The sequence below is a fragment of the Sturnira hondurensis genome, unplaced genomic scaffold, assembly GCF_014824575.4.
Source record: "Sturnira hondurensis isolate 20B ecotype Veracruz unplaced genomic scaffold, ASM1482457v3 Scaffold0002840, whole genome shotgun sequence".
NCBI lineage: Eukaryota > Metazoa > Chordata > Mammalia > Chiroptera > Phyllostomidae > Sturnira > Sturnira hondurensis.
The window spans coordinates 23,460,646-23,484,540 of record NW_028075471.1 but is presented as its reverse complement, the minus strand read 5'-3'; the positions used below and the strand labels follow the sequence as shown (position 1 = coordinate 23,484,540).

The 23,895-nt window shown below is 49.9% G+C and overlaps 1 protein-coding gene across 1 annotated transcript; it reads left to right on the top strand.

Annotated features, from left to right (window-relative positions):
• Nucleotides 1–19,595: 19,595 nt before the first annotated feature.
• Nucleotides 19,596–23,381, top strand: SEC61G (SEC61 translocon subunit gamma). The gene is made up of 4 exons (XM_037041110.1): nt 19,596–19,674; nt 21,259–21,356; nt 22,585–22,687; nt 23,293–23,381. Exons 2-4 carry the CDS (start codon nt 21,263–21,265, stop codon nt 23,300–23,302), a joined length of 207 nt encoding a protein of 68 aa, XP_036897005.1. The 5' UTR covers nt 19,596–19,674; nt 21,259–21,262; the 3' UTR covers nt 23,303–23,381.
• The last annotated feature ends 514 nt before the right edge of the window (nt 23,382–23,895 follow it).

Sequence of the window (23,895 nt, the reverse complement as noted above, 5' to 3'; positions counted from 1 at the left end):
ACAAATGGCAGATAGGAGGAGGGGTGAGGATGTTGGTGACAAGGGTCAAGATCCTCAAAGAAGCAGATGTGTCTATGAGAATGGGCAATAATATTGACCTGAGGAGTGAGGACTGAGGAGAAGTCCTCCTCTGGAGAAGTCCACCCTCTCCTTTGGCTCTGGGTGCAGGAGAACACGCAGCCTACACTGGAGCTGGCTGCTGGGGACCCACTGTCCTCGGGACAGAGTCACGTGTCATTAAGGCCAGACTGTCATAGTTCCACAGAACTTCACGATGCACAGGAGTCTGTTGACCACATTTGTGGCTCCAGGAGGGGGCAGTGAAAATTTCTAATTGCCTGCTTAACACACTTTCTCTTCATTGTTATATTTTTGAGAGTTCAGAAGGTATGAATTTATATTATCCTCCCAGTCTTGAGGAGAGCACCAGGCACATCGCAGACACTGGGGGGCATTTGTGGGACGAGTGGATGAGCAGGCCCGGGGATGGAAGCAATGAGGAGATGAGCCTGCCACGTGGCTGAGAGGTCTACAAGCTCCCAGTGCAACAGGAGATGGGCAGTTCAACAGAATTCGTTTAGAACTGTGTTGGTGTGACTAAGGACAAAAGGCCGCGGAAGACTTCCTGTGCGTGCCGGGTGTGGGCGGAGCTCTTGGTGGCCATAGGTCCCCAGACCCCCTTGAAAGCAAGAACACGGAGAGGGCTCCTGCTGCAGCCCTGCTCAGGAGTCATGATGCGGGATGGCAGGCCCATCCACAGGGGCCTGAGGCAAAGGGCAGTGAGGCCACATCCCAGGAAGAGGGAGGCCACGATCTCCAAACATGATGCAGAACGTCAAGTCCAAAGAAGGGCAGACTGAAAAGGGATGTTAGGTAGAGGAGAGCAAACTGGACTCACTAGTCTGGGGGGGCCGGGAGAGGCTCTCTGGACCAGCACCCCTGCAGCCGAGTTCCATGACCCTGTCCTCAGATGAGGGACTTACCGCAGATGGTGAGCAAGTTCAGTCGCAGGTCAAGTGCACTCCTCTCCCAGTGACTGGGTCACGTTTCTAGAGTCATAACCTCCAGAACACAGACACCCCCCCTCCACAGATGCCACAACAAAAATGTGCTGCAGGAAAGGAGGAAAGTTGGATGAGGGCCTGAAATCTGTGGTGCTTGTTACCTTGGAGAGCCCCGGAGGTCATCCTGCAGCTTCGGGCCCGAGCTGGCGCAAATGTCAGTGACACAGGAAGAGCCAGATGGTGCCTCTGGGGACCCAAGGCCAGTCAGCATGACACCTGGGCTGCTCCTTTTCTAGGAGGAACATCCAAGGGACACCACATCAGGGTGACTGTGATCGGTGACAGGTGCTGGGCTTTTGTTGGAGTCATGGGGCTGCAGCCAGAGTCGGCAGGGAGCAGAGCATTCTGGGTAGAGAGGTTGGGGGTTTGTGTATCAGTTAGGCTGTGGGAGGAAAGATGGAGAAATGGCAGCACGGTTACTCACGAGAGGCCTGCGTGATGAACTCCAGAGGATTTGGGGCAGGGAGGCATTCAGGGATGACGTGAGGGTGCTGCTCAGGAAACAGGTGCCTGGGGCAGAAGGTCCTGTGGGCAAATGTAGCTGAGACGGTGCAGCCGCCCACATGTCACCATGGGGGAGAACCCCACCACTGCCACCATCGGCAAAAGGTCGGGGTTGTGCACGGTGAGCGGATGGCACATTGTCAGAGTAATTGCTGGTTCCTGGAAATTTGCCGCAGAATTCTTAAAACAACAACAACAACAACAAAAGCCCTCCCCTGGAATGATGAAAAACAATGGATAGAAAAGAATTCTTTTAAACTGAAATAGGTTTAAGCGTGAAGACCTACCACGTGCCTTTGATTCTTGGCGGCCGACAGTGTTGACGGATTAGCTGGAGGGGCAGAGGCGGGAGAGAGTGTGTTGGGAGGAGAACCAATAGGCTCTTGCCTCCCTATCGCGTGCTTTCAAATGGGCTGAGGTTATTGAAAATGTTTCCTTCCTTTGCTCTCATTTGACTTTCATCTCTCCAACTTGGCAACTTCTCCATGGAATCGACTCAATGCTAAACGCTTGCGAATACTTATTCCATTACTTTATCTATGCTTGTTTCTCTTTCACGTTAGGGTTATCTCCCAAACACTAAGTTGCCCGATACATAAACAATTCCAGTGGTTATTCCCCACCCAAAATGCTCTGAAGTAGGGGTGCGTGGGGCCAACCAGATGGAACCTAATTAAGACTGGGAAGCATCTCCTGGCTATTCACCCTGTATCATCATAATTGAGTTCAAGCCATTTCACGTCTTATCAGCTATGGTTACACAACACGTAACGCTCTGCTTGGCTCAACTCTGTCTGTGAAAGAAGTTTGAGAAAACATCTTTGAGGTCAGGAACTCATCTTAAATCGATGTCCCAGTTAAGTTCAGGGCAGCAGCCACCAGGGAAGGGGATGAGCCAAGTTGAAAGTTCAGGGTGACAGAGGAAACGATCTAGAGGTTAGCAACTTCAGATTCCCGGAGAAGATGAACAATGTCTCAGGCTTCCATTGTGAAGTGCTGGCTTCCGCTGCTGCCTGAGAAGAAGGCGGGGGCCTGGGGAACGTCCTCCCCGGAAACAAAACCCTCGATGCCTCACACTAATTCAGGGACTCCCTGAAGGCTGAATGTTTTTTAAGTGACAACATATTGCCAGTAAGTTAAAACCTGCCAGTTCTTAGTGCCTTAGCAGGAATAAATCAATTAAAAACAGGAGCTTTCTTTCTTCTCAACATAACTGGTTGAGATGCTGGAACTCAGAGGCCCCGAGACACAAGGCAGAGAAGTGGCCTTTCCTAGAAGGACAAGGTAGCTGAGGGGCCGGGGAGGGTCTGGGGGCAGCGTTCAGGGTCCTCGGGGTCAGGGAAGTGATGGGAAGTGGGGGGAGAGTGCAGAATGCTGGCGGGAGGGGGTCTGTAGGAACAGCTTTCTCTAATTTGCCATCCTGCCCCCACGGCCCAGTTGGCCACATGTCACAGGGGTTAGTCACTTTTCTATTGGTGTAGTCCTGAAGTCCATTGCTGATTTAAAAAGTGATTTTGGACCTATGAGAGAACATGGCTGAGTTCTCAGAAGCTAAAATGGCACCGCACTTGTTAGTTAGTGACCCGTGGCTTCGGCGGCTTGCCTGGCTTATGAAGTGTTCTCAGACTCTCTCCCTCAACCCCCAACTTTCCCTGGATGAGGGACCCTGCCTACCAGCCCTCCTCCAGCGGGCAACACGACCCTGGGCAGAAGTTCATCCACTGGAACGCTGACCTTTCTACTTCTCTACTCCTAACACCTCCTTCCTTTGCCACCTGGGTAGCCTTAGGCAGCTTCTGGCCTAGGACCTTCTTGCGTTCTGACCCAGATTTCAGTGGTCAGCACCAACCTGGACCTGCTGCGGAAGTGTGCCCTGCCCCGGCATCATGGTGCCCTCGCGGGGCTAGCCAGTCCTTCTGGTAACAACCTTGTGGCTGGCTGTTCCCTGGAGTCTGGTGCTGGCCCCAGTCACCCTTGGTAAGGACCCACAGACCTAGGACAATGGAAAGACACACAGTGGCCTCTGCCTCAGAAGGCATCACAGTCTCTAGGGGACGAGGACTGCAGTGACCGTGTGACCTGCATTTGCCTTTGCGAGAGCAGCCTGGTGATGGTGAAGAGGCAGCTGATATCTTCCCCAGCACAGGTGTTGGGGGTGGGAGTGGGGGTTCGGGGACTGAGGCCGGGAAGTTAGTAGAAGGAGGAGAGTTACACACCAACACCGTCATCAACTCGACTTCCTCGGTGCTCAGGATACCAGGTAGAAATGGCAGCGCATAGGCAGCTGCCTCTGTTGGAGGGTTGGGACTGCAACGGCAGCCTTATTTTTCCTTTCCCTTTTTCCCCTCCGCCTCCCTCTCCTCCCCCCTCCCCCTCTTCCTCCTCCTTCTCCTCTTCTTTCTTCTTAACATTATAATCAGTGAAGGAAAACAGGAAAACAGAGGCTTTGGAATGCCACTCTGGCTTGCACAATTCTGGAAAACCAAAGCGTCTGGTGCAGTGTCCCGGCACGCTGAGTAGCACCACCTCGTTTACGAACCTCATTTTCATGCAGCCTGGAGCCTCCAGCAACAATGAGAGGAGTGAACAACTGTAATTACCTGCATGTCTCCCAAAAGTATTTTATCTGATGCCATTGGCCAAATATATGTCCTAATGTGAGTAGAACACTCCTTCTACAGGAAAAGGTGACTTCACCCCTTTGACTCCAATGCAGGGCTTTTTGCAGATGGGTGCCTTTGAGGCACTCTGTTCCGGTTCCCCATGGCCTCCCTGAGACAGACCGCAGGCAATGGTAGCCTTGGTTCTGACCCATCTGGTTACCAGGGACACCTCATCCAGACCCCACAGAGACTGAAGAAAGACTGGATTCAGCATGGCTCCAGTGTCAGGCAGAGGGGTAGTTTAGTGTCCCTTGAAATGGGGACCGTTTTTGCCCAGTGCTTTTCCAGAGCAGTTGGGGTGTGCTGGGGAGAGGATGGGGCGAGTGAGAGCCACGCCTGCCACCCACCTCCCCAGAGATGGACTATCCCCTCCCTGGAAGTTCCGCCCAGTGGCCCGTCAGTGTCTTCCTTCTGACCTCCCGTTCACAAACTCGCCTGGTCACCACACTGAAATGCACCCTGCCAGCTTTCCAGGGGGAATTCTTCCTCACGGATGGTTGAGGCACCGCAGGGGTGGTGCTGCGACTACTCACCCTGATGCTGGTTCGGCAAGTAACTTTCTGTTTGGAGACAAGACCCCAAACAGAGCCTCTGCTTCCTTAGGGCCTCAGTGGGTCAGGCGACACCATTGAATGACCTGCTCCGTCTGCCTAGCCAACGGCCAGCAGAAGTGGCTCTGGAGACTGTCCCTCAACCATGGCAGGCCCGGACGATCTCAACATTGGTCTAAACAGCGCATACCCACGGCACGCGGGACTCTGTTCAATACGTTACTAGTCTGAGAACGCGAGGCCCTCTGTGCCGCGGACCTCCCTGAACATTGGCATCAAACTCACTTTGGTTTCAGAAAGAAGCAATTTGAGAATCAGGCTGGCTCCTGCCTTCAAAGACATGAAGCCCCGTCTCCATGTTCGTGGGGTATTAGAACAAAGGCACGATAAATATACTGTAACACGTGTCAGGACATGGGCGAGGAAGTGAAGGCCACTGACAGTCAAAATCTCAGAAACACCCGTGGGAGGTGGACATGAACGAAGCTGAAGGAGAAGAGGTGGGGGGGCGGTGTCCCCCACATGCTGACTGGCTGTGATCACAGCTGCAGGGAGCATGGCTCACCCACAGGACAGACAGCCTGCTGCCGAATTATCACCGTTGTCGTTGTCCCCAATCACACAGCAGAGAGCATCGACAACCAAACAAGCACGTGTCTCAGGGAAGGGCCGGTCAGGACTCCTCACCATTTACAGGGAACCCAGGAGGACCACAGGGCTCTGATACAAGGAAACCTTTGACACAATCAAAGTATCCGGGGTGGGGTTTGCTCAACGACTGGACACCCGGAGACTCTTTCCAAAATGCAGGGTCTTTGCAGAGGCTGAATCTCAGGACAGACGATGTCTCGAAGGTGACTCTGAAGTCACTTGTTTAGGAAGTTTTGTCACAAATGCTCTGTTCTGACAACTCCGTGTCTCCCCACCTGCCCCAGCCTCTTACACCTCTGCACCTTTGCCAGAGTTGGAAGGACCTCCTGCATCTCCAGGGGACTTACTTCCCTGGAAGTGTGCCCGCACCGTCCGATAGGCAGAGAGCTCTCTCCTCTGTGGGGGCTTAGGCAGCTCTCGTGGGATATACCCACGTTGTGGTGGGATTCACGCGGGCTGGGCTCCTGGACGGGTCCACAAGCCTCCCAGGCAGGCCCAGCCTCAGGTTCCTGTTCGTGAGCTAGCATTCACATGTTTTCTGAAATTGTGGTCAAATGATAAGATGCATGGAGTTGAATGGGGCTCATGGCCCTTCTCTCCCTTCATGTGTCCCATACACAGAGAACCTGGTGCCCGATTGGACTTGTCACGTTCAGGATACATTCTGTGTTTTCCTCTGTCTCTCCAACTTCCTCCTGCAGCGGCTTTGCTCGGGCTGCCTAATCCAGGGAAGTTTCAGGAAAGCACAGAAATTGTTCGGAGTTCATGTGGCTGCTGGTCCCACACTAGCACAAACACATCAGCTCTGTGTTCACGGTCTGCCTTTCTCTCTGGGTTATTTTGGCACCACTGGCTGAGCAAATAAATGATTTTGAAGTATGCCATGATACAGTAACATTTTAACATGGAACTGGAGGGGTAACCATGTAATGCACTCACATTAAGGGGATTTAAGTCAGAAGACGTCGACTCTGCCAGTGTTTGATATTTTATTAGGATGGAGAGACTAATTAAACTGACTGCATTATGAGCATGGCTCCTTTGGTCTGTGTACTTTGCTCCGATGGAGAGGGTGTGCAGTGTGAAGTGTGAGATTCAACAGAGACTGCCCACGACACCTCCTTTCCTGCCCTGCGTAGCCAAATTAAAGTTTATATACTTTTCCCTTGACGCCAAAACAAATATAGGTTTGTGTTAAAATTGCCTTTATGGATCTCCTATGAGGAGTGCAGGCTGAGTGCGTGACGTTGAGGTGGCCCCGGCGACACAGCCCCTAAACATGGAGAACCACTCCCTCACCCAGGGCATCTGAAAACGAAGGCTGGGGGCAGGCATCTTCAAAGCAGAACATCCATCCACAGGACCGTGGGTTCTTGTTTGGTTGGGTTTTTTTTTTTTTAGTGTTCAATGTTAGTTTCTAGAAAAATAATAGAGAGAGACAGAGAGAGGAGGCAACACACCAAGATGAGTTTTAAGGACACCGGCTAGGGAAAACACCAGAAGAGGCAGGGAGACGCCGGCATGACACCGAGGCCTTGGGCGACTCAGCTCCAGAGAAGACAAGCAGTCTTCCTCGGGGGCGGGGACCCAGGGGCCGTCCACCAAAGAGGTGACTTGTTTGGCTGCTGCGTCAGATGGCACGTGCGTGATGGGGAAGGAGACATGCCCAGGTCCTCGTGTCACTTAGCGGAAAGCACTGGGGAGCTGCCGAGGGTGCTTTTTCCCGATGGACAGACACTGCAGGGAGAGTCTCAAACTGAGGTTGGGGGCGTGCAGACATGGGCCGAGCACCTAACACAGGAGCCTGGGAAAGCGGTGTCTGCTTCTCGCAGGTCAGATTGCACCGTGTTCGAGGGGATGTTCTCGTGTAGCCGTTTAAAATATGCAACATTGATGGTGTCCCAGGGTACGGTAACTCATGACATCTGATGTGTAGGGTGTATGGATTATCGGACCCAATTTCAAGGTTGTTTTAGGGAGTTTCCTTTGCTTGATTGACAGGACTGGGAAGAAAGTTCACTGGGGTGTCTTTAAGGATTTGTCAGGAGCGGGATATTATTGGATGGCTGCTCTCTCCTATACCTTGAAGACGGAGATAGGGGAATGCCTGCAGCCGATGGAAGGAGGCCTCAGCACCCTCTCAAAACCTGGGACCCATCTCCCTGCGACTCCACCCATTGCTCCTACTTCCACTTCTCCTGGTCCCACAGCCCTGGACCGCCCCCCTTTCCTAGGCCTCCTGTTCCCTGACCTCGGTGGACATGTGGCAGGGTCTCTGGGTTCTCTTCCTCAGTCACGGTATCTTTGGTGCCTTCAGAAGTTCCTCCAAGGGCTTCCCACCCTTCAGTGTTCTTGGTGGCTTTTGCCCTGAATACGCTAGTTTATCCAGAAATACTGGTTTCAGAACTGATCCCAGGATTCCTCCAGAAACAGTCGTGAAAAGCATCAGGCGCTGGTCAGGCACCTGCCGAGGGGCGCAGAGCGGTGGTGGGCAGACGTCTTCCCTGCTGGCCCATGCGGGCAGCAGCTGGACACACGCTCACGTGTGTCCGACAGGCACAGACCTCACTCACAGTCACCGACCTGGGGAGTGCGTGAACAAACTGCGGCACATCCACACGATGGGCTGGAGAAAACGGGCTATTAAATCATGGAAAGACACAAAGGAACCTTAAATGCATTAGCACCAAGTAAAAGAAGCCGATCTAAAAAGACTCTGTACTGTGTGGTTTCGACCACATGCCATTTTGAAAAAGGCGAAACTAAAGAAACAGCAAAAAGGTCAGCTGTTGCTAATGGTTGGGAGCCGGCAGGAGAGCGCTGAGTAGGTGGAGCAAAGGGTTTTAGGGTCAGGAAACTACGCTGTGTGACACTGATGGCGGGTACGTGATGCATGTGTCGAAACCATAGGACTGAGCGACATGAGGAGCGAACCCTAATGTAAACTATAGGTGTTAGCAAATCATGGGGTATCTATATCGATTCACTGATTGTGACAAACGTGTTACACCAGTGCTATGTGTTAACAATAGCAAAAACCAAAAACAAAACGAAAACAACTCCCCAACCCCACCGAAATCCAGCCCTCAAACAAACCTAACCACTTTTTGTAATCGGCTGTGCTATGTCATCTCATCTCATTACTCTGCTTTCCTGTTACCTTCGGGCTGAAAGGCAGACTTCTCATTCGGTCCCTGTTCAGCTGCTCGGCTCACACCCTGGCCTGGAAGCTGCGAAGGCTGATTCTGTCACCCGACATGTGCCTGATCCTCTTGCGGGTGCACGGGCGTACGCCACCCAGAATTTGGTGGGGGTATTCTTTATTCACCTATAGGCCACATGCATCAGTGAATAAAACAATTTATCCAATAGCTGCTTGTTAAGCAACTGGACTGTACAAGCAAGACATCGCTTTGGGGATCAGAGGACTGAGTAGACCGTGACCTCAATTCATGGAACTTCTGCTCTAGTTCAGGGAGACTAACAATAAGCATCGCTATCATACATGAGCTATAAAGCAGGTTAGAAAAGGCGAGGTACTATGGGGTAAAGCAACGCCCTGAACCTGAGACTGGAAGGAATGTAGCAGATCTGAGGCAGTGGGAAGGGGGCTGGTCTGCCACGGGCACCTGGTGAGCCAGGACGAAGATGATGGGCGCAGCTGTGGGGACAGTGCGGGGCCGGTCCTGCTGGGCTGTGTAGGCCAAGGGAAGGATTTTGGACAATTTGCCCTCCTCCCGCCCCCATTCCAAATAGAAAGCCATTCCATTCTTCCAAACAACAGAATTGAAATGAGTGGGAGGAAGGTAAGGAGAGGTGGGTAAGGCAAAAGAACCCACAGGCCAGAAGGATCTTGCGGTGGCTAGTGAGGGACAATGGCAGAGAAGGGGACACCTTAGGCAGTGGGAGCAATTGGGAAAGACTGTGGTCCAGGATGATGCCAGGCCTCTGCCTTGACCCATCAGGCGGGGCACGTGGCAAAATAGGAAGCCCTGGGCTACGAGGAGCCAGCTGGGGCCAGTGTGTTACTCTGAGGAGCCTGGGTGAGGCTTCCTGCTGCAGACCTGAGCTGGGATCTGCCATGGCCCAGTTTTCCTGGGAAGTCGACTCGACTTTTCTGAGCTGCAGCTCCCCCTTCTGCGAGCTGGGGTCATCGCTGCTGTGAGGGACTCCGGTCAGGCCTGAGAAAGATGCTGCGTGAAAGCTCCAGCAGATTAGGGGAGATAGGAATCCTCGTCTGTCTCGGTCTCTGCCCACTGCTCCCCTACCCTCCACTTTGCCTTCTCTGTTTTTCCTTTGATACTTCCTATTTTAGCTAATATTACTTTAGGGACATTTGTTCTCACACACCTGTTCCTAATGTAGCTGTGTGGTCTCCTACTTGGTGATTGACATGTCTCGAAGAATCTGTTCTAGGCTTTTTTTGACCTCGAATACAAGAAAGGGAAAGATTTGAGAGTACATCGTATTTTCTTTTGGCAAGGATTTACCTATGTCTGCCGACTCAAGTCTCTGTACGCCAATCCTAAATGCTGGGGAATGGTAGTGTGTCACAGCGTCACCAGACAGCTGGAGAGGAGACACTGAGAGCACAGACAAGTGGGGAACGGGCCGCACAGCGTTTGGAGATTTTGAGGTGCTCCTGGTGAGGCTCGCCTCCACTCCCTGCTTCCGTAAGTCCATGTGCCTCAGGATGAGAGCCCGCACACTCGAGTGTTTTTCTTTTTAAGAGAGAAGAAGGGAGGAAGAGAAACGTCCTTGTGAGAGAGAAGCATCGATGGGCGGCCTCCTTTACAGGCCCGCACCAGGGATCGAACTCAAACCTAGGGATGTGCTCTGAATGGGAATCGAACCCACAACCTTTTGGTCACGGGATGGTGCTCCAACCCACTGAGCCACACAGGCCAGGGCTATAGTGTAGCTTTTTTAATGACAAAATTATCACTTAATCCAATTTGACTGCATCCACAAAGTTCCCAGGTAGTTGAATATACTGTCCAATATTGGCTTTTACTTCTCTGGGGGAAAGCTGCAGGGAACGCCTCAGCAAATGTGTGGGAGCTGACAGGGCTGGGCCCAGAAGAGGGAATCACATGCTTAGGGCTGTGAGGGACTCTGCCTCCCGGGGACTGAACAGAGAAAAGGAGGGGGATCCCCCTTGTGACCCTGTGGGGGTGCCACACCAGCCCTCCACTACCTGCACGCAGGTAACTTTTCCAGGAGAGGAAAACAGACTTCTGTCTCGTTTAACCTCTTGTGGCTTCAAATCAGGTTCCGTCAGCGGGGGCTGACCCTCCCTCCGTTGCTGTCTCTCTGGCTCTGGGATGCACAGTGACACCATCGGAAAACCGTGCCCGTGTGCCTGAGGATTTTGTACCACGGAGTAGCCAGGTGCACACCCATCCTCTGACCTCACCTGCACCATTCTCTCTCTGGCAACCCCCTGCCATACCTCAACCCTGAGGCCGCAAGGCCAAGCTCCTGGGGGAGGGAGGTGGCGCACTCTCTCCTGTGGGCGCTGCTGGAACACGCCCAGTCCCAGAGCGAAGTCAGGAAGAGCCCGCGCCTCTGAAGTTCGGAATCTCACCCCACTGTGTCGTCTGCCCCCTGCATCGCCCTCACTTGCGCACTTGTCTAGACTAAGGGGCAGCACAGCAGGTGCCTGGGTCCTAGCAGAGTTCTGGACTACGAAGATTTTAATGAATGCCTGGTGACTGAATTCACTATCGATGAGTTAATGAATGAGGAGTGTCATGAAGATGTTGGTTGTAACTTATTTCACCGATTCTGCGCTGGGTGGCCCAGCCTGTCTAACCGTCTGAGAGCAGCAGGCTCGCCAGCGGTGGTGAGCTGCCCCAGGGCCCTGTCCCCCGCTCTGACCCCAACCAGGGAGCCCAGCTGCAGCTGCAGTTCCCTTGAGGAGTCTCCTGGGTGAGCTCCCAAAGGAGGGGTGGCAGTGAGGGTGGGCACAACGTCCCTGTGAGCCTTAACATTGTCCCCCTGGAACGGGTCCACCGGGTGGTAAGTGCAGCTGTATCTGGGTCGGGGGGCGGGGGAGGAGGGAGGCAGGGAGTGGAAGCAAGTGTTCCCTTCCAAAATAGAAGCACCAGGAAGACACTCCTGCTTCAGGAGAGGCTGCTGAGGGCAGCACCTTCACAGTGACACTCACCCAGAAAGGCTGACTCCGGCTGGCAGAGCCAGACCAAAATGCCCCATGAAAGCCACGCACAAAACATTTGCATCTGAATGAGCCAAGTCCAGGCCTCCTCGGTGCACAGCAGCAGCTGTGGCGCTCCAGAGAAAGGGTTTGGACCAGGAGCAGGCGAGCTGGGCTCCCGGTAGGTTCTGCCTCTCAGCAGGAGCCCAACGCCGCCGCTGTCCACTCGGTGGGGCTGAGCCTGGCAGGTGGTCCTCCTCCCGAGAGGAAGGGTTGCACTGAAGGAGCTCTGCTGTCCCAGACCAAATCAGCAGCTCGCTGTCGTCTGCAGGGGACACAGGTGGTGGTTCCTATCAGGATGGCTGAGCCCAGGCCCGGGTGAGCCTCGGGGTTGGGAGTGACAGCCGCAGGAAGGCTGGTCCCCCTCCATCTCCCCAACGCTTCTCTCCTGTAAGTGAGAGTGGCCAGACAGTGCTTTCCAACCTAGAACTCATTGGGCAGAGGGGCAAGGTGAGCCTTACACTGATCGTATTTAAACACCATAGAAGTCCACACACCATCTCTATTTTTCTTCTCCACGTGGCAAACTCTTTCTCCCAGAAGCTGAGAGGTGAAACAATATATTTTCTGTGGCCCCGTGGTGTCCAAGGTGAGACTACCTGCCCACGATTCCTCTCCATCCCAACACTCTGACCTCCTCCAAGGGTGGCTTGGCGCTCTTTCTGGGCAGGTTCTGTGCAGCGTTTCTCCTGTTATTACCTTACCCTGTTATGGAAAGCCATTATTGGTATTTTACTTTTTGAGTATAAAAGCGCAGTGCTCCCATGTATTAACAGGTCTGAAGTTTCTGAGATGGAAACTTTGTAGACGATGTTATTTATCTGTCAATAGGCCCGTTTGAGTGAGACATTACCTTCAGTTAATAGATAAGGAAACTGAAGCTAAGATCATGTGAGTACCCTGTCCAGTGTCCAACCAGTGGTGGACATGAACTCTTCCTCAGGCCACATTAACCGTGGTTTTCCACTTATTTTCCCTCTTCTGGAGGTCAGCTTCCTACCTTTCACGTAGCAGTTTTTATTCCTGAATTCTTATTCATTTTTTATAGATAAGAAATATTTGTGGAGATAAGAAATATTGGACTTCATCTCAATATACCCCCTAGAATTTCAGGACAACCCATTTAGAGCCTCATTAATAACGAAGATGTCATATTTCATACAAAAGTCCTAGAGGGACCTTGCGGTAAATCCTGAAGAACCTTTTGATTCAAGATTTCTGCCTCCGAGCTGCCGAGAGCAACGGTGAGTGACCACTGAGCTTCAGAGAGGTCAGACACGAGGTCACAGCTATGCTGGTTAGAGCGGAAACATGGAGTGACGTATAGACTATGAGGCCTGATGACTGGATGTGGAGAGTGGTGGTGGGGGACCAGGTGGGCTCCTGGGCTTACAGATTGCCAAGTGGATGGTGTTCATCACCGCACCACAATCAAGAAAGCCCTCGCGGTGGGGGCGGGCACAAAGCAGAGGTGGCCAGTGTGGGGCGCTTGCAGGTCAGTGAACACACATGTCCAGCTTTACATGCGGTTGCAAAGGTTGTTCAGAGTTTGGCTCAAGGTCTATAGCTAAGTAAAGGTGGAAGCCACACGACTAGAATGTGCAAAATGTGAGAGGAGTAATAAATTGGCTGTGGTTTAACGAAGGAGTAGGAGGCAATCAGAAAAAGAAAGAAAAAAAACCATCCCACAGTCCAAGGAAAAAACAGGCAGTAGAGTGGAAATGAGGAAAACATGATGTTGGAAAGAATTTTAGAAAAGAAAGTAGCTAAGGGTGTGACATTTTGGAGCGTTTACGATGGTCTTACACTAATCATTAGCTGAGGAAAATGGCTTTGGGAGCACTGCAGTGCATGGCTTGTAGAGATACACCATGAACGAATCCGTGCAACTTCCCCTTTATGCGTCGCTCTTCAGTCCTCTGAGCCCCGGAGAACAGATGTTACGTTGGTGGAGAAACTTGATTCCGGTAATGGGTGGTGGTAGGGACGACCGAGGATTTGTTTTGCCTACTTTATCGTTTTCATTGGCATTATGAAAGCAAATCCTGTTCAGTTTATAGGCCAACAAGACCCGTCCCCAGGATTCACATTGTGAAGGAAGTGGAGCCAGAACGCTAACCTAACGCCTGGGGAACGTATAATGAGAAGCCCTCAGGGGGCGAATTTGGGCCATGCGTGGGGAGTGTTTTACATTGTTGTATTAGTCACTCTCCTGAGGATTCCTCTGGGCACATACTGTCCCTACATTTTCGATCCCCCCCCCTGTTTTGCTAATATAGAAGCATTCCAAAAACAGATGAGTATGCAGTAAGCATTACTAACATTGACCCTGTCATAGTGGAAATGACCTCATTATCACTTTTGTTGCCAAAAGCAATCTGGGACAGACTGTGATCTTAGATTGGGATTTTAAAAAGAATGTCAGAATGAAGAGACACGTGGAACACGTCTCTTTTTAGTCATTCCCTTCATCACTACTCACGCTGTTATTCTTTCATTCATTCAGGAAATATCTTTGGATTGCCTTTCTATGCACATGGCCCGGTTCCAGTGTCCGACGGGACAGTGTCCCTGCAGAGAGCTTGGTCAGAGATCTGGGCTAATTTAACAGAGGGACAGGCCGGCCACTACCAGTTTCCATGTCCCAGAGGAGCCCCTTTTTTCCAACGAAGGGAGTATGTGGTCTCGCCGATGTTCCCTGACCCCTCTCCCCACCCCCAAATACACGCCATCAACACAGAACGTCGTGGGGAACTGTTCTGTTTTATTGGTGCCTTGGCCATGGGACACACAGACTGTCTGCACCCAGCCTGACCTCTACCTTACAAGTAATACGAGTTAGAAAGACTGTACATGCTCTGCTGCTTCTCTCAACGCTTTTCTCTGATAAACTCTACTTGCATATCTGGACTGAGTGCTACGGCAACAAACAAAGCCCTGTCCCAACTGTAGCAAGTGCTGCGGAGCAACACACCAGTGCCAGGGGACAGAGAGGGACTGGGGCAGGCGCCAGGGCTGGGTGAGGACTGCTTTAGCCAGCACAGCGAGGAAGGACCTCTTGGAAGAGTCAGGGACAGAATGCACTTGGGGATGAGAAAAGGTGGGCAGCCGGTCAAAGAAAGAATGTCGGGAGCCCAGGGAGCACAGGGAGCAGGGAGTGCAGCGGCTTGGGTGGGGGTGAGTGTGCAAAGCTCGTGGGCAGAAGGAAAGCCAGGGCCACAGCACAAGAGAGTTTTGGCAGTGACTGCAGAGAAGTCCCCAGGGGGCGTGTGAGGAGATTGGGTTTTATTCTAACTATAGCCAGAAGCCATGAGAGACGTGTAAGTGAAAGATTCATTTAAGTTGATACACATTCTAAATATTCTGACTCTTGGTTGCGGTGGAGAGTGGCGTGCAGGCACATGAGTGAAGGCGGGGACCCAGGCGGGAGGCTCTGGGGACAGGTGACCGGTAGAGGGGCAAGGACTGGTGTGCCTACAGGACTGGTGGGTGCACGGTGATTGGATGGGAGAGGCGGGGAAAAAGGAAACATCATAGATAATTCCAGGACAGAGATCATAGTTCTTTAAATAACTGACCCACTCTGTCACTCATAATCAGGTAAAAGTTACCACTGAGGAAAAAAAAGAGGCAACAGGAAATAAAGATTAATAAAGACTAGAGAGCCCAGACTAAATAGGAAGCCAGAAAAGCCGATGTTGAGACAGGCAAATGGTTCCGATATCTCCTTTGGGAGCTGGTAACGGTCACGGTTATTTAGGGCTACAGCCGTTCAGAGGCTTATGAGGCCCTCTGCAGGAAGGTGACGGATTACTCTTTAAACCTGGATTAAAAAATGGGGACGGATAATCCACACTTGTTAGAAGCAAGCTCACACGGCTCTTTATGAAATTTCAGGACCACAGTCTCATGATGGTGGGGAGGTTTGCCACTTGAGTTTATCCCAGAAATTGGGAATTAGTCACAGGATTCCATGTAAACCACAAGAGAGAAGCGGGAAGCAGACTAATACCTAACTTTGATGTGCCAGTAGTTTATACACATTAGTTACCATAATCCTCAAAAACAACCCTGCAAGAGAGATGTAGCTCCCTTCACTAGTCGGCAGGACACACGGAGGCTAGGGAGGTTTAGAACCGGCTCAGGGCATTAGGCAGTCGTGGGGGGGGAGGGGTGGGCAGAGACGGGCTAGCCCAGGCCTCTCGGCCCCAGCAGAGAGGCACCGGTGGGCAGCAGGGGAACTTGGGGATGTGCCAGGGCTCAGCTGCAGCCACTCCAAGTTGCCTTGCCCTGTCTGAGCAGCATGTAGGGGCAGCTAGAAGTTAGATTTTACACACCGGCATTGCTTTTCCCTTCCTCTGGCTCCTATTCTTGCCCCCTGCCCCTCACTTTCTAGTCACTGCAGTTGTGCTGAACTCTGCTTCTTTTGGCCAGAGAAGGAGGTGTGCTGTCTGAGACTTCAGTGTCCCCACGGCACAGATCGGGGTCTGCCCCCGGGGTGAAAGCCCTAAAAATGACTCATTCACCAAGTGTCTCGCCTTCCTCCCTGCCAATGCCCCTCCTGATTCAGGAGCCTTCATGTAGTTGTTGTCCAGATGCTACAATTGTCTTGAAGAGAGTTTGTCGATGGGAACTACATTACTACTGATAAATAATGTTTTGAACAAGATATTTTGAATCAGATGGTTTTCAGAAATACTCATGTTCTTTTCGCTTTTGATAGAATGGATGCTTCTTGGTGCTCTCTAATAACCTGGTGGTGGTCTCCTTCTGTAGACATTCCAGTTGGATTCTACCCTGAAAACAGTGATCCCAGACCCACAGCCACTGTTCAGGGGCATTTCCCTCCCACAAGGCGGGACTGTTTGACCACGTTTGTGCTTCTGCACTGCCCTCTGATGGCTGAGTGTTTGAAGTACAAATCAAAGTGCCAGTTAGACGGAACCAAATTTTTTCAGACAGCTCAACTGGTAACAAATTGCCGTAATCACGAGTCTCCCTAGGAATAAAATATCTTGCCAATTGTGGACTATTTATTATTTTGACTTTTATTAACAACAATAAAAGAGGACAAAAAGCTCTTAGAAAGCTTTTGAGATGTTTAAATGATCTGTGGCGTAGTCATGGAATGTAGGCAAAAATTAAGTGTGTTAGGTAAGACACTGCAGAGCTGAAAAGGTGAGGGCACCAAATTGTCCTGAAAGACTTTAGGACTTTCATGTGAACCTGGGATGAGTGTGAGTGTGTGTGTGTGTGTGTGTGTGTGTGTGAGAGAGAGAGAGAGAGAGACAGAGAGAGAGACAGAGAGAGAGACAGAGAGAGAGAGACAGAGAGAGAGAGACAGAGAGAGAGGCAGAGAGAGAGAGAGAGAGAGAGAGAGAGAGAGAGAGAGAGAGAGGAGGGAAAAGGACAGAAGGGAGTCTCACATACACGTGCTTTCTTGGAGTAATATCGCCATCTTGTGTCTTTCCTGGATTCTTCTGCTAGGAAAAATGCAGAAACCTTTGCTGCTTTCAGCGCTTCTAAATGTTTTCTGTTGCTCTAAAAACAGTGTAACCTACAGAGAAATTTTATGAGTTTATTTGAGCCAAACTGAGGACATGCCAGGAAGCAAGATTGCAAATGCTCTGGGGAATGACAGTGTTGCACTTTCTTTCACACTTTAGAATTAAGGAGGAAACCTGAGGAGGACTGCTTGTCAGCAGGAGAGAGCAAGGCAGGAAAATCTCTGGTTGGATTACAGGAGTTAACACTCTCCTTGTGTGTGTTGTGAGGAGTTCTGTGGGTTTTGACGGATGCCTCCCATCACGTGCTCACTGTTGTGGGGCCACACAGAATAGTTTCACTGCAGTAAAAATCCTCTGTGCTCCACCTGTTCATCCTTTCCTCCCTCTCCTCAAGCCCCTAGTAACTACTAACCTTTTAAATGTCTCTACAGTTTCGCCTTTTGCAGAATATCATGCAGCTGGGATCATACAGTATGTAGCCTTTCCAGACTGGCTTCTTTCACCTAGCAATGTGCCTTTAAGTTTCTTCTGTCTTTTCATGGCCTGGTAGCTCACTTCCTTTTATTATTAAATCATATTGCATTGTATAAGTGTTTTGCAGTTTGTTCCACTCAACTACTGAAAGCAACAGTTTGGTGGCCTTCACATCTTGTCAATTATAACTACAGCTGCCCTAAACATCTGCATGCAGGTTTTTCTGTGGATGTAAGTTTTCAACTCATTTAGGGAAATCCCAAGGAGCGTTATTGCTGGATGGTATAGTAATGTGTTCAGCTCTGTAAGAGACTCCCAGCTGTCCTCCAAAGTGATTGCACCAGCCCGCATTTCTACCGGCCATAAGTGAGAGTTCCTGTCACTGCACATCCTCATCAGCACTCGGCGTGGTCAGTGCAGTGTAACGTGTGCGCATGCGATGGTAATGCACTGTTTTACTTTGCGGTTCCCTGATGACACCTAACGCTGAACACCTTTTCATATGCTTGTTTGCCCTCTGTGTCTCTTCTCTGGTGAGGCATTTGTTCAGATCCTTTGCCTACTTTTTAATGAGTTTTGAGTGCTTGTATATTTTATCCTTCACCAGACATGTTTGGCAATTATTTTCTCCCAGTCCGTGCCTTGTCTTTTCATTATCAGTGTCTCTGGAGAGTTTTTGAATTTCTTGATCCTATTGAAGTCAGCAAAGGAATCTGCCCTCATTTAGGGAATATCCCAAAACACTAAGAGCAACGGAAGGGGAGGGGGTAAGGAGGAAGTGTGTCAATTTTCTCATCATGGCAGGGCACTAATTTTTCTGACTACAACATTTCTTAGAATAACTTCCTTCACTCATCATGTTTTTGATACTCATCAATGTTGCATAAAATTTTTTCTCAATTGTGTGGCATTTCATTGGAAATATGCTTTTTGTTTATCCATATTCCTGTTGATGTACCCCTGAATCACTTTTAGTTTTTTGGCTGTTACAAATACACCTGCTATACAATCTCCTGTAGGTCTTAAAGAGCTACTTTTAAATTTTGAATTGACCTGGGTGTTTGACTAATTTGCATAATTCTTCATCCCTCGGATTTGAGCCGGGGCATCATTTCCTTAGAATCCCACGGTGACCATCCAAGGCAGTCCTCTCTTTGTCCTACCCCTCCCTCTCTACCCCACCCTTTTTATTTGCTACATAGCCCTTTTATTAAGTTATAGTGACTTTGTTAATTCGTCTCTCTCCCTGCACTGGGAATTCCCCGACCAGACCCTAACAAGCTCCAAGGGGGTAAGCGATGCCTGGTTTACCCACAGCACGAATTAAAGTGTTGTACAGAGTAGGTGCTCAGTAAATAACCTGTTGGAAGACTGAGTCATTCTAAAAAGTAAGCTGCAGGTTGACAAGTTCACCAGCGGCCACCACAATATTCTCAGCGGCCTGGGTTCACAATATTCTCAGCAAAATACGCGGATGATAATTACGCCCCTAAACCAAATCTAAAGCACCAAACGGTAGCCTCGGTTCCCGCGATATTACCAAGGCTAGCACGGGAGGAAGCCAGGTTTGGGGGTCGGGCAATTACAATTATACAGCTTACACGCTTCACTGTGACCCGTAAAAGTGCATAGAAAGAGTGGGTAATCGGGAAGCGCACGGCTCACGAAGAACCGCGGGAAACTTGGAAGTCATCCCGCCCAGTGCAATCCTGGGAGATTGGCCGAGTCAGCGTCCAAGACGGCGGGCGCCGCGCAAGGGTGCGGCCGAGCTGGTAGGGTTCCCGGGGCTCAGCGCGGGGAAAACACCGTAGACTACAAACTCAGACTGCATTACAAAGCCAAGTCCACCCGCGGCTCTCTCCCCGGAAGCGGGGCAGAGATGCCCTTCGAGATGCGCCTGCGTACGAAAGTCTACGCGCAATCGGCCAATGAGCGGAGGGGTGGGCGGGCTGCAGGCCAGCGGCTTAGCTTCCGGTTCCGGTGGGCTGTGGTCCCTCTTCTCCTGTGCTACGTGTCCCAAGCATCCGAGGTGTCGGTGGGCAGGTAAGGTGCTGTCTCCCGGGGGCGTGAGCGAGGGTTTGTGACTCGCGGAGGCGGCGGGCGTGGGCAGGTGTCCCGGGCGGCTGGTGCGGACGGGCAGGCGGTGAGAGGGCCCCTCGCTCAGGTTCGCGACCAGTGTCTGGCCATGGGAAGGTGGGGAAGCGGAGACTCTGGGCCGTGGCTCCCCCGGGGAAAGGGAGAAAGGTCCGGGCGTGAAAAAGCCCAGATGTCGGCTTTCAGGTCGCTCTTCTCCGGCCACCCGATGGCTTGACGCCGGGGTCCCCTTCGGGGTTGTCTTTGGGGATGTGAGTCCTCTCTAATGGGTCCTCTCGGAAGAGCTGTGTTCAGGCGGTCCTGCCTCAGCTCCTGTGGTGTGGGAGTATCGATCTGGATTCTGGATCAGCGGGTCACAGTGGGTTATTGGGGTCCTCCCCAGACAGCGAGGGCAGTGTTTTGTGTATGGTGCACCCCCTCTCCCCCCGCCCCCTGCTCCCGGGAAAGGGTCCTTAACTTCTGTCGCGACATCTGTGAAGTTAAAGCTCAGCTGGTTTGAAGAACAGAGTGCAGTGAAATATTGAGAAAGCCATCACTAATATATTTTTGGAGGGACCCAACATGCTTGTCCCAGAATGTGTATAGAATTCCCAGTGTATTTTAAATGTTTTCATGTTCCGTGTTGTATCTGTGCACCCCGGGCCAGGAAACATGGCATAGACAGGGATTCGAACCCCTGCTTGGTCTTATGATGACGTTCATTCATTGGTTTATCGGGAGTGTGTTAAGTGTTTATGCACCTGGTCACTGTCGTAAGCACTGGAGGTAATAGTAAGTTACAGTGACACGCTGGCCTCCATCGCAGTTGTATCCGAGTCTCTCAAAGCTAAGATCCGTGAGGATAAGAAATTCTGAGACAAAGAAAGAAAGGAAAAAAGCTAAGTCGAGGTAGCATTTTCTTACTGGAACCAGTGTGAGAAACGTTACAGCTCTGTTCCCCCAGGGCCGTGTCCAGACCTGAAGGTCTGGAGTTGAGCTTGTGGCTGCAGCCAGTTCTCCCTGTTCTGAGATTTCGATAGATCTGTCCCAGCAAACGCCCTCTTTTCTGGAAGTGCAGGTGGCTGTGGTTTGGAACAGTTGGGTTGAAACCCGTGTTCGCCTCTCTCTTCCCTGGCTCTGGCCCAGCCGTCGTTGGGATTCACTGCGGGAGACACTGGGTTCTGGGGAGTTTAAAATAAAGTGTTTGTTGGATTGCCAACATGGTCAGCTTCTGAGCAGAATGAGGGGAGTGCCCAGTGGGTACAGAGGGAGGCGTTGTGATTGTTTGACTGCGTGTGCAGCCTTTGTCCGTGACCATAACGGGGTAAAACCTGTGCCCTTGCTGTTGATGCTGTGCTGGAATCTGCAAAAGTCATGTCTGTGTTTTGTTCCTTCGTTTATTTGGTGGGATGGGACTGACCCGTATCAGGCATAAATTTCTGGCCAGTCTCATTTGCGATTCAGTATAACTGAACAAGTTCTTGCTGTATGATAAATGCCACTGAATATCTTTTCTTTGTTTTTCTAAAAATTCTGTTTGTTTTTCTAAAAGAGCATCATGGACCAGGTAATGCAGTTCGTTGAGCCCAGTCGGCAGTTTGTGAAGGATTCCATTCGGCTGGTGAAAAGATGCACCAAACCCGACAGAAAAGGTAACAGCTTTAAAGTGAGAGAAAAAGTTCAGTCTTTGCGTTTTCTAAGCCTTTCATTTGATTATTGTCCTATTTAGTGGCTATTAGTTACTTTTTCTCATCCACATTTTTCCTGATTTATTTTATTGCTTTTTAACATTGTCACTTCCTAAATTTTGTACACATTATACATTTTTTGTTTTATGTGTTTTCAAATGGTGTAAGATTATTTATTGCAGCCCTGTTTTTCAGGGGTTATGTTTGACTTAGTCATACTTAATGATTTCAGAGTTTTTACTATCTTCTATATTTTCACTTTGGAAAAATTTTTGGAATTCCTCCGTGCTCTGTACGCCCCACCTTCCCTTCCCCAAACAGAGCCCTGACATGAATCATCAGAGGTGTTGCCAGCCTAGAAGGGTTAATTTCTTATTGACCACAATTTGTGTGTTAAAAGGTGCGCCAGAGTGTGTCTCCTTTTATGCATTTAGTGACTGCTGCCTGGATTAGGAGTGGGGATACAATAGAGAAAGTAATACATTACAAGGATAGTGCAATGTATGAAAGTATGTAACAGGGCCGAGTCCTTGCTCATATGGAGTATGGAGCCCCGAGTTTTTTGGCCGCCTTAAGCGCTAGCAGCAGTCCCAGTCCCGTCACTGCTGTGCTGAGTGCTGTGGAAGAGAAATGGGAGGACTATGCTCTGGGCAGCTTCCCTGAGGGGAGGAAATAGTCAAATGGGAACATTACCAGGGTCTGAACCTTCAATAAAATTGTGCCCGCCTCCAGCTTGATTTTTAAGCCTTATTTTTGGCCTCATTATAACATCAAAGAGAATGGGCCCATTTTTTAATAAAAAGTTTGGTCTGTGGTTTTATAATCAGTATTTTTAGCAGTGTTTCAAAAATTTTAAGGCAAATTCTCTGTATTTCTTCCATGTATTTTTTTTTTTTTTTTTTTTGGCATCCTGGTCATTTGCTGAGAAGGAACTATTTTGCTGTTTGTTGATGGATTTGCTAGAATGGGCAGATACTTTATTTCTATGTTTCCTTAAACAACAGCATAGTATGAAAATATAAAAATTGATCAAACAGCTTATTTACTGTTAATAAATATTTTATTTTTATTTAAAGCTATATATTTACTGTCAGGAGAAAGACATACCAGTGAGTTTAGGTCACTGCTAGTTTTTTTCTCCTATTCTTGCAATGACACTGTGAAAATGACAAATTGTGTGTTTTTAATCCAGAGTTCCAGAAGATTGCCATGGCAACAGCAATAGGATTTGCTATAATGGGGTTCATTGGCTTTTTTGTGAAATTGATCCATATCCCCATTAATAACATCATTGTGTAAGTATACTTTTTGAAATAGTATTTAGAATGGAATGAAAATGGAAACCATTTGAGTTGACAGCTTGCTATTTCATTAATGCACAGATGTCTCTTGACTTGTTAATGCTGTTAGAATCCCCTGGTGTTGACTGAGAACCTGATCAGTGGAAGTGATTTTGGTTCTTGTCAGCGTTAGACCGGGTGTGTGTGACTGTGGTGAGCTGTTGTGCTTGAGAATCGTTGTGCTGGTCTGAATTCTTTATGCAGAAATAACATATTGTCTGTCACACTGAGAAACTTCCCACCGACTACCCCATTCTGTGATTCGTATCTTTGCTTTGTTCAGAAAGACATTATGCTGGATTGGACACACGTCCTGGGGAGGGTCTGAGCTGTCAGACCAGTCTGTTCTAGTGGCCCTGTCCTCCACAAGGCCTTTCTCAGTCAGAGGTGTTCAAGTCCTGTCCTTCTCTTTTCTGCTGCCTTGAGGTGATGTGGGTGTAGTTCTCACATCATTGGTTTTGTTTCCATAACATCACAGCAGACTGCATTTCAAATAATAAAAATTATTAAAAGCCTGCATACACTCAAAATTGACCCTCTTTCTTTTTTTTTTTTTACAGGGGTGGCTGAATACCTTTTTAGAGGAGGGTTTTTCCTCTTGGGGATTGGTCACCAAGAGAGGATTTGAGAAGCTCGTGGAGTAAAAAAATTGCCTGCGTATTTTGCATTCTTTCATTTTTCCCCAGATGTTTTTTATTTCTAAATTAAAGTAATTTCAAAATAAATAAGCTGCTCTGTTCTCTGTCACACTAGTCCCATTTTAATGGTAGGAAATAAAGGGTGTTCCCCTCCCCTTCTTTTTCTCCAGCCTTTATGTCTCCATTCATAGGTGGAATGGGAGGGCGGGCTGGAACCTTGCACGCCTGCGCTCTGCTGCCATGGCAGAGGACGTACCACGCAGGATGGGGAGGCCGCGAGAGAGTGAGCCTGAGGCTAGGGCAGAGCTTTGCTCTTCTCCCAAAATGTGAACAGGCGTTTTGGTGCATGAGGGCTTTCCGAAAGTCACAGTTACAACTTCAAGCGGGAGGGCCTTTCTGCAGGAAGCGGCTAGTCACAGTCATAAACACTGGCGAGCTGGATCCTGGAGTTTGTGAGGAATTCACTGATAATTGAGTAGGAGGTGAAAAGGAGCCTTTATCATCATTAAAAAATAATAAAAAGAG

Bases quoted from the DNA above. Each gene is read 5' to 3' on its own strand.
- SEC61G (XM_037041110.1), top strand. From the start codon at position 21,263: ATGGACCAGGTAATGCAGTTCGTTGAGCCCAGTCGGCAGTTTGTGAAG. The intron at 21,357-22,584 runs GTAACAGCTTTA...TTTTTAATCCAG, and splicing joins CACCAAACCCGACAGAAAAG to AGTTCCAGAAGATTGCCATG.